Source organism: Artibeus jamaicensis, unplaced genomic scaffold (genome assembly GCF_021234435.1).
Source record: "Artibeus jamaicensis isolate MK-2021 breed Jamaican fruit bat unplaced genomic scaffold, CSHL_Jam_final contig_465, whole genome shotgun sequence".
Taxonomy (NCBI): domain Eukaryota; kingdom Metazoa; phylum Chordata; class Mammalia; order Chiroptera; family Phyllostomidae; genus Artibeus; species Artibeus jamaicensis.
This window is the reverse complement of record NW_026521843.1, coordinates 12,211,116-12,225,949: the sequence shown is the minus strand read 5'-3', so window position 1 is coordinate 12,225,949 and position 14,834 is coordinate 12,211,116. Positions and strand designations below refer to the sequence as shown.

The 14,834-nt window shown below is 61.4% G+C and overlaps 1 protein-coding gene across 4 annotated transcripts in view; it reads right to left on the bottom strand.

The window, feature by feature from the left end:
* Positions 1-14,834, bottom strand: part of KLHL29 (kelch like family member 29) — a 278,870-nt gene that overhangs the window by 2,872 nt on the left and 261,164 nt on the right. For 3 of the 4 annotated variants that reach the window (XM_053667055.1, XM_037143412.2, XM_053667054.1), the window contains 7 exons: positions 7,840-8,042; positions 6,377-6,636; positions 5,684-5,882; positions 5,361-5,543; positions 4,963-5,143; positions 1,450-1,643; positions 951-1,095 (listed from right to left, as the gene is read on the bottom strand). In XM_053667055.1, the coding sequence (XP_053523030.1) occupies positions 951-1,095; positions 1,450-1,643; positions 4,963-5,143; positions 5,361-5,543; positions 5,684-5,882; positions 6,377-6,636; positions 7,840-8,042 (1,365 nt within the window). The remainder of the gene's footprint in view (positions 1-950; positions 1,096-1,449; positions 1,644-4,962; positions 5,144-5,360; positions 5,544-5,683; positions 5,883-6,376; positions 6,637-7,839; positions 8,043-14,834) is intronic. The other variant, XM_037143413.2, reaches the window with a different exon arrangement.

Here is a 14,834-nt window from a genome sequence, read left to right as displayed (position 1 = left end):
AGACACCCTTTGAAAATCTCCACCCATTTTTGCAGTTCTGAGCCTCAAAGAGAACACATCGGTCTAGACTTCTTAGCAGATACCGAAGGGCCCAGCCTTCTAGCTTAGCTGCTCTGTGCCCCCGGGCCCCTCACGTTCTTCCCTTTGGGGCACATGTTTTCCCAGCTTCTCTTGCTAGACCTGGCTTCAACTTCCCTCAGGCACCAAGTCTTTCTGCACCCGCTTTGAGTGTCTGACAAGGTCTGGGAGTCCTTCCTTCAAGCCCTGCTCCAGCGCCAGTTGTCTGTGTCAGTGGAGTGTCCTCAGAGGTGTCCTGTGCACTGTCACCAGTGACAGTGCATGACACGAAAGTAAGGCCGGAGAACTGGAGAGCCCCCCTGCTACCAGGCCCTTAGCAGTTGTCCCGTCCAACTAACTGCCTGTTTCAGAGACAGAACCTCCTCGGAGAGGGAGAGTTCCTTGTCCAAGGTCACGTGATGGGCTGTAGTGGCGCACAGCTTTTTCAGCTACGCCGCACAAACAGGGGGCGCTCCAACAGTGCTTCATGCGGAAAAGCCACTTGTCCTGTGTAGGGTGTGGCACGGCTCTGGGCTGGTGCTGCCTCTCGTCTGCCATGGGGCCCTCGGTCCTGGGCAGAGCTGACCTCACAGCAGCACCCTCACTGCCTGCTGGGAGAGGGTGTGGCCTCCAAGGCCCTGGAGCTGGTCCGGGTAGGAAGCCCTTTGCTTTTCTGTGGGGTCCGTGGAAGCCACGGGGCTGGGCTGCTGGGCCAGGGGCTGTGCCCGGGTGCTTTACACTCTGGCAATAATACCCACCCCTGCGGGTGGCATGGTCCCTGCTCCGGGCCTGGGACCTGCTTTGGCTCCTGAATGGTGGTCACTCTTTGTGCTCCAAGCCCTCCCCTCTCCCTCCTCCTTTCCAACCTCAGCCGATGGCCACAGCCGGCTCACCTGCAGAACTGGCGAGAGTGATTCATGTTGGGGCCTGCCTTTATGTTCCCTTTCTCGGGGTCGTAGATGGTAGTGGCTCTGGCGTAGGCCCCTCCCAGGATGAACACGAAGCCGTTGAGGGTGACGGCGGGCGCGTACTTGTTGTCTGTGGGAAGAAGGGGCAGGCGGGTCAGCACATCCCTTCTCTGCCTTCTCCCCTTCTCTTCCCCTGGGGCCCTGTTGGGGAAGGGAGCTGGAGAGCCCCCCAGTGTCACTGACCAGCCTGAGGACAAGGCCTGGGGCCGGGGGACACTGGGCACATGGTACGGCTCACCCTCCGTTCAGGGGGCGGGTCCGCAGCTGCACCTGGGCTGCGGTTTGCCACCCGCCCCCTGCACCCCCAGACTTGGGTTCACAGAAGTGCTGGGCTGAGCCCACCTTCTGGGCTATTGAGATCGAGTGGAATGAGGAGGTGGGGAGGCTGTGCCGGCCCCGGGCCGCGGGGATGGCTGGTCCTCACCGATCATGGGGGACTCAATGAAGCTCCACGTGTTGGTCTGTGGCACGTAAGACTGGAGCACGCCCGCAGCTCTGCCAGCCTCGTTCACGCCACCGAACACGTAGATCTTGCCGCCGCACACGGTGGCTGCAGCAGAGTGCACGGCCTTGGGCAGGGGGGCCACCGCCTCCCACTGGTTGGTGATGGTGTCATACCTGCCGCCAGAGGAGAAGAAGAGCCCGGGGTGAAGGCGGGGCCCCCACCCAGGCAGCAGACGCTGGGGGGCGTTACCCTCTGCTCCCTGCCCTGGGTGCTGCTGGCAGGAGGTCACAGCGCTGGGGGCCCTTGGACCCCCATCCCAGGTGGCTGATTGGACGGGTTGCTCAAGGCCACCTAGCGCCTGGCCCTGTCGGCCTTGCTCCTGCACCTGGAGAAGTGATGGAACGTGAGTTCCAGACCAGACAGGGAAAGACGTGAGAACAGGGAGCCGCTGACAGGAAGAGAGGAGTCGGGACTAAGCGGTCAGGTCAAGGTGCTGGGACCTTTGAGCTCTTTCTTCCTGGGGCAGCGAGGGGCTCAGTTCTCAGCATCTTGCCGGGTGCTCCCCGTGTACCAACCTCACCAGTGCTCCCCCTGGACAGCCCAGCTCGGCCCCCCCCGCCCTGTTGGCTGCCTTTCTGAGCGCCCTGGACCCATGGCGGGACCTCCAGTGGGCCGGCCACACCGCCACCCTGGGGTGTCCCGGCCCACCTGCCCGGGGAAGCACATGGGCCCTCTTGCTCCCGTGAACCTTCCCAGGAGCCGCAGCACGGGCACAGTTCAGGGACCGGGGAGGACCGCTCTGCGAGGGGATGAAGGGGCAGCTGCCACCCACCCAGCTCTGAGCTCCTGCAGACTCAGGATCGGAGGAGAGGCCGAGGCCCCTGAAAGGGCAGCCAGGCTTAACTGAATTAAGCCGCAGCCGAATGGCATATGCTGATAGGCGACGCCATCAGTGTCCTTTTGGACAGTGTCAGAAGTTCAGGTATCTGTTTTGCTCTAAGCTGATAGGGCAGAGACCCAAAGGGCTCCTGCAGAAGGAGCTGGGAGGCAGTGGAAGACTGTGCTGCTGTTAGTCGTCGGGCTTTGGTACAGGGCACATTCCGCCACAAGCAGATTTCCCGGGAGCTCGGTATTCCAGGTGGCTGATTGCCAAGCCCCAGCCCTCCTTCAGCTCAATCTGTCAGCTTCGGGCTTGGGAGGGATATGCTAATGACATGCAAATTACCCCACGGAGTGAGGAGCTCCACTATCTTTTACCCAGTAACCACAGCTACTGCGATATATGGCTATGAAATATTGGACCCAGTTATTTATATAATGATATGATACAGGTTTGTCTATTGCACTATTGTGTTAATCTATAATTACACAATCTTGCTCTGTTCCTATAATACGGTAATGCAATATAATTATAATGCACCATATATCTCATTCATTATCAAGATAAGAGCAATTTGTAGCATGAGTGCTTCCCGGGGAACAAAGCACCCTGATGTCTGTCCCCGTTACCCTAACCTTCCTGTCACTGTGAATTCTCATCATTGCCACCCTGTGGCACAGAACTTGACTTGTCCAAAGGGCTCAGCTGTGCTCTGTGGGAACCCTGCACCCCCCACCTCACTTGCATGCCCACCTTCCAGTCTCTTTGAGCCAGTGTCCAGTCCCTGCAAGAACAGGTGACAGACCCCAGAGGGCTGACGAGGGGCTCAGGGCCCCTCATGGCACCCTGTTGTTCTGGGCTGCTCCCCCATCTCCTGGGTCCCGGGGTGGCCCTGTCACTCTGTGCCCAGCCCCCTTGGAAAGCCTGTAACAACGGCCTCCGGGCCTTGGAGAACTGTCCTGGGTCCAAGGGGAGTGGAGCTCATCCGCTCTCCGAGAACTTGATCCTCCAACAAATCCCCATACCTATCAACAAGTGTAAGTCTGCAAAATGAGCAATCAGCATCTTAGGAGATTAAAAATAGCTGACAAAAGCAAGACAGAATGACAGATCCCACTCCATTTACTCCTACCTAGGAAATGTCTCTCGTTTCTTGTTGGGTGACACACGAGGGGCAGTGGGCGCTTCTGGGGGGGGCGTGGGTGCCAGCCCTGCAGGGGATCTGCCCCTGGCTGTCAGCTCAGGGCTGGCCCAGGCTCCATGGCAGGGTTAGCCTCCTCGCACTCTCATGGGGCTTCCCCCACGTCCAAGCCAGCCTGACAATTACTCGTCACTGAGCCTGGTCTGGGCTCCGCGTGGGGCGTGAAAAGCCCGCGGTGCGCAGACCCAGCCTGTCTCACTCTGAAGCCATCTTTGCTGTCACATTTGTCAACTGCCCAATTAGCCATGGAGGGAAAAGTACAAATTGAGGGGTATGTGTAGCTCCATAAGCAACAAGCCGTCACACGGGGAGATGTGCTTTCTGTGGCAGCCGATGGTGTGGGCTAGGAGGTGGGCCAGGGTGCGGGAAGGACCCTGTAAGGGTCCCTGTAATGGGAAAGGGCTCTGGAGAACTCGGCTGTGTTCTCCTGGGCCGGAATTCGGGCCAACTCATCACCCTCTGGGGCACTCTTTTCCCGAAGGCAGGATGGCACCAGAGCCTCTGCCCATTCTGCTGCTGCCTTGCCTGCCTACACCTGACTCTTCTACGAGATGCCTAATTTTAAAGGGCCCGAGGAAGCTGGCCTGGGACCTCCAGCAGAGGGCGGGCTGATCCTCGTGGTTCTGGCCCCGCTGGCTTACATCCCCTTCTGGAGAGTTCACAGATCTAGTTCAGATCTGTGTGCAGTGGTCCTTCCCTGTGCCACAAGCAGATTTCCAGGTCTATTCGGGATGAAGGGAGGAAGGGAATTCCGTGGTGTGTCACCGCCCACCTGACGGGACACAACAGTCTAGCTGTCAGCATGGTGCACCTTCGGGTCATTGGTGCAGCCACGCCTTAAATCCCGAGTCTCTCGGGGCAGCTCCAGTGTGTTCTGACGGCCAGGCCAGGCCAGGGAGCCCATCCTGTGCCTTCCCACCCCCAGGTCTCATGCCTCTGGCTCGCCTGACACCTGAATGGGCTGTAGGGACAAGAGTGTCCCATGAGTCCTGGCTGGTGTGGCTCAATGGATTGCCAGCCTGTGAGCTAAAGGGTCACTGGTTGGATTCCCAGTCAGGGCACATGCCTGGGTCGTAGGCCAGGTCCCCAGTAAGGGGTGCGTGAGAGGCAAGCACACATTGATGTTTCTCTCCCTCTCGTTCTCCCTCCCTTCCCCTCTCTCTAAAAATAAATAAGTAAAATATTTAAATGAAAGAAAAAGAAGAGAGTATCCCACCGTGTGACTGGGCACCTGTCCCCCTCCTACCTCACTCTCCCCAGTCCTCCCACTTGGTTGTGTGTGAAGGGCAGGGACCGCCACCTTACAGACGTCCAGTCGTCTCGGCTGGGGGTGTTGGGACAGAGGGGCAGTGAGACGCTGGCTTTTGTGGAATGTCAGTGGCTGCCCCGGCTGTGACTGCGGCCCTGTTACCTCTCCACGTGGTCCACATTGCCTGCCACGCCGAGTCCCCCGAGGGTGTAGACCTTCCCGTCGTAGACCAGGCTGTTGTGCCGGCAGCGGGGGACCGTCATTCTGGAGACGAGGTTCCAGTTATCAAGCAGGGACATGTAGCACCAGACATCGGCCAGCGTCACCCCCGATTCCATCCCACCTGTAGCAGGATGGGAGGGCAGAGTGCAGGCAGGTGAGGCAGAGCCCACGGCCAGGCGGCCCAACCCCAGGGTCAGCCCCAGGGTCCAGAGGAGAAGTGTCACTTTTGACGCAGACACTCCTTCCTGGGCTTTGGCCTTTCTTGGCTGGGACACACGCGGACAGGTACCCTCGGGGAGCCCATGCCCAGCCCCCGAGCCAGCCCCGAGGGGCCTCACCTGAGAGGTAGATGTTGTCCCCAGCACTCACTACGCTGAAGAACTCGCGGTCGTAGAAAGGCAGGGAGGCCAAGGGGTACCACTTGTTGTTCTGCGGGTTCCAGCAGGTGACGGCCACCAGGGAGCGCTGCGTCATCCCCACCATCTGGCGGCCCCCGACGAGGACGATGACTTCAGCCACACCTGCAGGGGCGCAGACAGGCACCCTTGGCACACAGCCCAGCACTTCAGGGCCTGTACCTGGTGCCTCTGGGGGACCACTCAGAGTCAGGCTGACCCCATGACGCCTGTATTGGGGGGATTCGGACCACGCCCCTCAATACCTGCTGAGAGGCGAGGCCGGGTCCGGGGAGTCTGCATCTCCTGGCGGGCGTGGGGCAGCATGTGGTAGCGCTTGGCCTCGTTGACCAGGTCCCGGCACGCTTCAGAGGACTTGATCAGCTCCTCATTGTCCACCACGTTGAGCAGGTAGCTGGGGTGGATGAAGGGGAGGCGGACCACCGCCAGGAGTTCCGCAGCGTACTGCAGGGTCAAGGAGACAGGGAAGCTTCTGAGGTCGTGCCGATGGAGCCCCGTCTTGTGGCTTGCATTGGGACTGCATGGCATGGATAATTTGGTCTGTCTGGCTCACCCAGCCTGGACAGAGATACACGGAGCTCCCAGCAGCTAGAGGCGAGGGGAGGAAGCAGTGGGGGGATCTGGCCTGTTGCAGCTGACCCTGGGGTGGACCACCGTTTGTGGGGCTCCTCCTGCTGTGACTGAGCTCCCCAGAGCTCTGGGGCACCCTCCTCCCTGCAGGGCCCTGATGCTGTCCACCGAGTCCTATAGTCTCCTGGTCAGCGTGAGTCCCCCGCAGGTGAAATGCCAGCCCTGGGGAGTCCATGCTGACTGAGTTCTCATCTCTCTTCCCTCCCTTCACCTGTCTGCTGCCCACGGGAGCAGTTCCTGCCTCCCTGTACGCACGCTGCCTACGGAAGCCAGAGAAGGGTGGGCCGTGAGGGAGGGGGCGGCCTTACCTGTGTGCGGGAGGCGGGGTCCTTCTTGATCCACTTGATGACTGTCTCGTACACCAGCTCCTCGGCCTTGGTGTTGAGGCTGTCATTGGAGATGTAGGCAATGAAGTCGTCCTTGGAGATGCCGAGAATCTCCTCCTGGGCGGCCACCTCGGGGAAGATCTGCAGCGCGAAGGCCTTGGCCATGTGGTAGAGCTCACTGCACTGCATGGCCTCGGCCATGGCCAGCACCCCCAGGCAGTTGCTGGCCGTCAGCTGCTTCTCTGGGGGCGAGAGCACGCGACCACTGACCGGAGGGCCCTGGGCAGGGCCCGCCTGTTCCTGTTGCCTGTCACCCCGGATCCCTCTCTGAACCCCTTGTGACCTGCCTGCAGTGTCCAGTGTCCCCACGAGCCCACGGCCTGGGTCTTTTCCTGCCCTGTCTCATGCCTCAGAGCCTCTGTCTACTCTTGCAAGTCCCAGCACAAGGCTGTGAGGTATGGAGCGTCCTCGATGCCTGGGGGCCAGAGAGTAGAAGGTAGGGGTCACATGCTAGAGGCTTATGGTGTCTTCCATAAGTGTGACAGGCACGTGTGGGTTCACAGACTCCTATTCTACGGTCATGGGAACCTAATGCTCCACACATGTCCACCCCCATCTCCCATGGGGCCTCTCAGCCTCACGACAGCCCCGCTGGACCTGGACCTCTGGACCTGGGGTCCGTTTGGACAGCTCTCCTGAGATCCCACTAATGGTATTCCAGCCTGGAAGTGCCTGGGTCCCAGGACATTTCGGGAGCCTGACTCTGAAGCTGTGGTTCCTGACCCTTCCAGATTGCTCAGCTCCCCCAGGGTCGCATCTCAGGCTCCTGGCCGTCCCCGCCTGACTGCTCCTGGCCCAGGCTCAGCCCCCAGTTCTCTCTCTGCACTCCACGCCCAGGCCACGGATTGTTGGGGCTCATCTGTACCCCACCGTCTCCCCACTCTCCCCCACACAGGGCAGCTTCAGACTGTAGGCTACGTGTGTGCCCTGGGCGGGGGGCCTGCTGGAAGCCCTGACACTCGGATTCCCGCCCTGGACTGACCCCAGTCTGCACATCCAGACCTGGGTGGCCATCTGGTGCGGCGCAGCTCTGACACAGGTTCGAGGGATGGAAAGTGTGCGGCTGCTTTGCCCAGCATTGGGAGGACAGGGCTGTGAGGCCAGGGCTCGGGTCCCGGACCATTCACACGCCCCTTGCGGCCCGGCCGTCTGTCCTCACAGCACTGCCTGGTCACGGGGAAGTGACGCTTTCTCTGCTTGTGCGGACGAGCGAAGGTCTCTGCACACGGCACTCTGAATTACCACCTTCAAACTGCGTGGCGAGCTCCAGTGCCGCCCACAGTGGGGGTGCGCACGCAGCCCTCCCCTCTAAATCCTTGCTGTGTTTGGATTTTCCCCACATCCGCCCCACGTTCCCCAGGGGGCAGAGTGCTCCCCGCGCTCACCCAGAAAGGACACGCAGACTTTGCAGAAGGTGTGGAACTGGAACTTGCTGGCCGCCTCCAGCAGGGTCTTGGCGTTGGCCGAGTCGATGACCAGGGAGCCCGTGTACACGAACTCCAGCAGCAGCTCCAGGACGTCCGCCTGCAGGTTGGACAGGACCAGCTCCAGCTTCTCCCGGCTGCTCTGGCTGCCGTCTTGCACCGACCTAGGCACAGAGACCGGGGTGTCCTTGCCTGCCACCCTGCGGCCAGGGCGCCGCCTCCTCACAGGGCTAGGTCTCCCTGCACACCTCGGTCACGCCCTTCCCTTTAGGACTCAAGGGACACGGCAGTGACACACCTGAACCTAACAACCTGACACGGGATCTGGAAGAGAAGAGTCTGACCAGGGACGCCCGTAAAGAACAGAAAACCCTGCTTACCACTACTCGGCATGTCCATGCAAAAAAAAGATGCAAATCAAAAAGCATGAGCCGTGGATGGGGACGAGGACCAGGACTGGCCCCAAAGGGAAACAATACGGTTCCGCCCCGCTGCTGGCCCGGCGTCTCGGCCCAACAGGGCCAGCAGGTCCCGGGCCTGGGAGGTTCTCCGGCGTGACCGAGGCTCCCAACCGGCTGTGCCCACGGCCAGTCGGGAGACTCCCTCGAACGCCCCAGACTGAGGGCCCCAAGCCGCCCCGGAACGCGGACTCCAACCCACCTCTTTCCAAAAACATATTGTTTCCTTTTAGGCATGGAAAGGAAGCCCTTCATGACATTGCTTTGAAACCGAGGACGAGACGAGACAGACGGACAGAATGGTTAGAGCTGGGAGGAGGGGGAGGGGGAACAACCAAGGACTTCCGCCACAGACAGCCAGCAGCCATGACCTGGGACCTGGCCCGGGGCGGGGCCCTCCTGCCACATGGAACACGGGGTCAGAGGTCAGAGTGGCCTGTGTGTAGAGTGTGCATCGGGCTTGTGAATTGGGGGGAGCGGGGAAGGGACACAAATATATAAATATGTTTCTATCTGGTGTCTACAGAAATACGAAACCGTCGCAAAGGCTCCTAGGGCCTGGCAGCCGCACCCTAGAGCTGGACCTGGAAGGAAACAGATGAGATGAAGCAAAAACCACACCGAGACAGAAGTGACCCGGAGGAAAACACCCGGAGCATCAGAGTCAGGAGGCAAGTGTCTCAGAGGCGATCAGCGGGCCCCCCGTCTCGGCCTCTCACCGAGCCTGGCTCTGCCTGGGGCGGGTTCAGCCACAGTCCTGGGAAATGACCTCCGCGTCCCCCCACTCCTGAGCGGGCCGGGGGCCGAGGCTCTCGTGCCTGGGCCCTGGGCGCACCTGTGGTTGGCAGCAGGGTGTGCGGGTGTCGGGCGAGTGAGCAGGCTAGCCCGAGGGCCAGGCGAGTCCTGTGGGGACAGGGAGCTGGGGGACCTGGGTGCCACAGCTGTGTCCCTGACGGGCGGCAGCCTTGACCTCTCTGGCCCTCAGGCTCCTCTTCTGCAACATAAGACGACCGAACTGGGTGAGGTCTAACGTCCCAGGGGGGGCTGATGTGACAGAGGTCGGGAAACATCCTTCCCATGAGACTCTGCTCGGCACCATGGTACCTGAAATGCCACCATTAGATCTGACCTGCAGGGGACAGGGGCAGCTGCTACCCTGTTGCCTGGGCGAGGGCCCCTCAGACGGGCTCACTGACCGGGGGCCCGAAGGACCATCCTGCCTCCCCACCCCGGGCAGCCCTAAGCCTCGGAGAGTGGGAAGCACTGCCAAACAGAGGCTGGGCAGAGCCTCTCCTGAAACCCACAGATATGTGGTGCGTGTGACTCTTAAAGTGACAGCACACTCAGTCTGCTGCCCGGGAGGATGTCCATGCTTGGGTGACCTGGCTAAGTGTAAAGAGCTCGTTCAGTATGTGATCACTTAAAACTATAGAAGTCCCAGACACCCCGCGCCTCAGGGGCCATCTGGTCAACCTCTTGGTCCAAGTCTTTGTAGCCCCTGCCTACCCTTCTCTGGCCTGTCCTCATGCCTCTCATACTCTGCAGAGGCCACACTGGGCCACTGTCAGGGCCGGGCAGACAGGCCACAGTGGGGCTGCTCGCCTCCTCCCAGGGCCCCAGACGCTGCCGTCTGCACCTCTGGCCGGCCCTCTTGTCTCCCACGGGTCCCCTCAGGGGAGGAGCTCAGACCCACTGAGCAGCTGAGGGAGGATCTGGGATGTGCACACACACACACGAACACGTACGCACACACGCTGAAGTGCATGTGATGCTGAGAACCCGAGTCACCAGGGAGGGGGGAGTCGAGCACAGGGGAGGCCCGTGGAGCCCTCAGCCCCCAAGTGAGTGACGAGTGGGACGGGACCAGGGTGGCTGCACGTGTGGGGAGATGCTTGTCTTGCCCAGAGTCTAAGCCAGGGAGAGGGCTGGGGAGCACGGGGACCACATGGGGGGGGCACGGGGCTATCGGCCCTTGTGGGTGCTGTCCAGGGTTGGACCAGACCACTGTCCCTGTGACCTAGAGCCGTGGCTCTGCTCCTCCAGGCACCCCTGCGGGGGCACCCGGGGGCAGAGGGGCCACTGGGTAAAGGATCTGGGGAGAGGCGGGCGCTGCCGGGACCGGGTGCCAAACGCTAGGTGCCGCGTGGGCACTCTGCTCGGCCAAGGAGGAATACCCGGGAGCACGGCGGGTGCTTCGTCAGGCACCTGAGTTCAGAGCCGCGGGCGGTGAGGCCCTGGGCAGCGGGGGGTCTTGTGCAGCTGGCCTGCACACACATGCTTCCTCTCCTCACAGATGGTGGGTGCAGCCCAGCCAGCTGTGGGGGCCGAGGGAGGTGGCAGTCGCCCTTGGCCCATGACTGTCAGACTGCCTTGGGACTGAACCTCAGAGATCCTAGGGCTCTTCCCTCTTAGTGGTGAGACTCTGAGAGGCGTCACCCCTGATGGGTGGCCCTGGTCACCAGTGGGGGGGGATGAGTCCTCCACAGATCATTGCCATCTGTCCATGTCCTGAGCTGGACCTTGGGGTCCAGTGGCTTGCTCCACTCAGCCCCATGGAGCAGCTGAGCTGGGCAGTCGGGGCCATGGCGCCACATCAGCGGGAGGTGCAGCAGGGCACAGGGAAGGGCAGTGATGGCCTTGCCGGGGTGGGACTGTGACCCTCACCCTTGGCTGTGGGCCCATGGAAGTGAGAGGCAGCCCACACAGGGCCCGTGGGTTCCGTCAGAACACTATAACTTCTTGGGGTTCCCTTCTCCCAGAAGGGGAGAAGGGGGTGTGGCCGGGGGAGAGACCAGAGTCTGGGACACAGCAGGCCTGGGTGTACGGATGTGCCGGGAGTGCCTCGTCCCAAGTAGCAGAATGTCTGACACCCTACCATTAGCAGTTCTGTCACCCGGGGTGAGAACTGCCTGCCCCAGCCTTCTGGATGGAGACCCTCATCTGCCCCTCACCCACTTCAGGGGTCAGATGTTTTCCGTATGCCAGTCAGGTCTGGAACAGTGCAAGGGAACTCTGGGACAGCGGCGGGCCAGGCACACGCCAGTCTCCCAGGGTCCCGAGGACTGTTGCAGCTCATGCAGGCTCCGGCCCACCCACGGTAGCTTGGCGGAGGCCCGGCTCACCTCATTCTGCCAGCATCTGAGACGTGTGAGTCTCTCCTTCTGTTATCTGGCCTTCCAGACACACCTGTCTCCTTCACCAGGGACGGGCAGCCTGCCACCCACAGATGCCCGACTTCGCCAGGAAGGAGGGGAGAGGCGTGTGGCTCTACTAGAGTCTAGCAGGCGTCCCTACATCTGGGATGCGTGCCCCCTGGGTCCCTTCCACTTCCCCGGAGATGGGGGAGGACCCGAAGCCCAGAGCCCACACGGGGGGTTCGTGAAACCATCTTGGACAAGTGCACGTGACCATCGATTTCACTCACTACGAATGGAGACTCTGGCTCAAATGTGCCGTTGGCTCCAGCTGGCTTTGTGATTTGGGAGGCAGAGGGCCAGGGTGCTGTCCCATTTGGTGTGACGAGGAGGCCTCTCTGGACTTGCATATTTCCCTGCTCACCTGGACCTGGGAGTGCGTTTGGAAATGCTGGCAGGGAGGGTGGCGCCTCTGCTGCCTCCAAAGACAAATGGTCCCTGGTCCCCTCTGATGGGGCCTGTGGCCTGTCGGGCCCGCTGTGGCCCTAGCCATCCTTGAGACCCCCTCAGCACCTGGGAGTAGGTGAGGGGACTTCTCCCCCAGCCTGCTCTGAACTTGGGAGGCTGCCGCCCCAGCACCCGACTCGGTCTAGTCTGCTCACAATGTCTTCCCTCCTTCCCGAGGCCTGAGGGTCTCCTGCACTAAGTCCTGCGAGGGTTTCCCTTGTGGCATGGTTGTTACGCAGCACCAGGCTTCCTGTCATCCAACAACAAAGCCACAGCTCCTTCCCCTGCAGGGCTTCCGCCCCCGATTGTCACAGGGACTCGCCGGGGCTGCGAAGGGACGGTGGGGCCTGGCCAGCACTCTCGGCACAGGCTCCGAGCTCCCTGACAGCCGGCCGTGTGCTCTCCTCCAAGGCCCCCTGGGCCTCCAGGCCAGACTCTGGAGGACCTGGCCCCCCTGCAGGTGTGGGAGTGAGTGGCTGTGACTTAGTTACCTGTCTCAGACAACTACCTGGGGCAGATCCTGTGGCCAGTTATGTGTTTCTGATGGATACCCACGCACACACATGAGCACATACACACACTCTGCATCCCTTTTCCTCGCAGCCCTGAGAGTGAGCTTCCCCACCTCGCAGCCTTTGTGCACGAGTGAACACTACACTCCGCTCTCCTCCAGATCAGCCGCGGACGGCGAGAGCACCAGCTGAGGACTCAGGCCTCTGCGCGAGTCCCAGACCTGCTGGCCACGTCCACGTCTCTGGGCCTCAGTTCCCTCATCTGTAACGTGGGGGTGGAGGCTCGTGGTCCTGCCCCTCTGCTCAGTGGGCGCATTCCCAGGGTGACGTGAGACATCTCTGCCAGCCTCCCGGGGGCTGATCTTGCCCCCATAGAGCGGGGAGATGAGTTGGGACTGAATGAGGGAAGGATAAGGAGAAGAAGCGGCTCGGCCTCAGCAAAGGCATGGACGCAGGCGGAGAGGGGACACGTGGACCAGGTGGGGGTTGGCCTGGAGCCTGGCCATGGAGAACAGGGGCTCCGGGCAACTGAGCCGAGGGGAATCTGGCCGCTGGTTGGGAGAGGGTGCCCTGAGACCCGCTCCCTGGCTCGCAGGCTGATTATCATGTTCATGAAACATACATCTGACCTTGGCACCCACAGGCCTAAAACAGAGCCCGTGATGCGGTGTCTGCATCTGCACCGGCCTCCTTCCCTGTGTGTTCACCTTGAACTTGGCATTGCAGCAGCAGCGAGTCCGCTGCTGTCCTCGGCCTCACACTTGCTCCTCTCCTGTCTGCCCGACTGCCTGCCTGGCCAGTACCATTCTTGGTTCAAAACCCACGGCAGACACCACCTCTTCCTGGGGGCCCCAGGGATGCCCCTCCCCCCTAGCGTTGGCACTTGGCCTGTGAGTGTCTGAACCTCCTTGTCTGCGTTTCCCTGACCCTGCTCGACAGTTTTTCCCCTACCAGACTGGGGGCTCCCTAATGGCCTGGTGTTTCATGGGGGGCCTGGCACCCAGGAGAGGGCTACTTGTGTGCTGAACAGAGAGGGTCGTGAATGATGTGGTGTTCCTGGGTCTGCCCTGTGGCTCCTGGTGAGGTGTCCTCCCAGGGGCTGGGTCAGTGACCACGTCACCGGCTCCAGGCTGGGGTGGCAAGGAGTCCGGTCTGAGCCTCCAGGCCTGGGGGTCCTGGGACACCTGGGGGTGAGTCATGTGCCCCAGACAGTGCTCACTCAGACCCTCAGCCTCAGGAAGGTGAGGACCAGGGCATCAGGTCCCCATTCCCTCTGCCCTTTTTTGTGCAGCTGCCCAAGAGGGCAGCCCCGGCCTGGGGCTCAGTGGGCAGGCCCCGCCCCTCCCGCTGGGCATTTCGGCTGCTGCACATTCAGTCTCCGGGGTCACAGCGTCGAGGAGGCGGCAATGACAGTAACAAAACCAGCTGCTCCCTGCCCTCTCAGAGTGTGGAATTTTCCAGGACTTTCCGCAGCCGGAAAGGAAATCATCCTCAGAGAGTCTGGGCTCCTCCCCACAGGAGTCTGTTTGCAGCTCTGGGCAGAGGCGGTGACTGTGCCCATCTCGAGGATGAGGCAAGTAAAATTTAAAAGGGCTGCAAGTTCACATCTTGATCTTCACATGCAGCCGTCCTCTGGGCTCTGCTCCGGCCTCCTCTCCTCCCCAGGGGCCCTCCTGCCTCCCCAGACTGCCGCCCCTCTGGGCTCCACCCGCCGCACTGCCCCCCAGGCCTCTCTTCTTGCTGGTCCCACAGCTGCTGTCACTCGATCTGCCGAACACTCAGCTCTTGTCTCTTCCCCCGCTGCACTGACGCTGGTCCTCGGATCTGCCCCTGGCGACCCATCCCTCTCATGTCCTGGCACTTTGGGAAGCCCCTCCAGGGCTGGTCCTCCCGTCCTGTTACTGTCACCCTGGAAGGACACCTGGACATTGCTGGGACCAACCTCCTGTTTTACAGACGAGAAAACCTGAGGCCCGAGAGAGACATGGTGTGCCTGGGGTCACAGGACAAGCGACAGAGCCAGGTGTAGAACCCAGTTCCCTGGCTCCCACAGGGGTGTCCCCTCTCCTCCAGTGGCTGCCTCTCAGCACCAGCACCCATCCTACTCCGTCAGGGTCACGGAGGCACAACCCCAGCTCTCCCACCTTCAGGTGGGCACCCCTTCCCCACGGCTCCTGACGGCCCCTACAAGCCCAGGAGTCAGGGCCTGTCTGCTCACCTCAGCCCGGGTCTGCTCCATTTCTGGGAAGGCCACCGGCCCCTCCCCAATGCTCGTGACTGTCTCTGTCCTCGGTTCTTTATTCCAGGAAGCCCATCTTATGCCTAGAACATTGTAGGGCATTCCA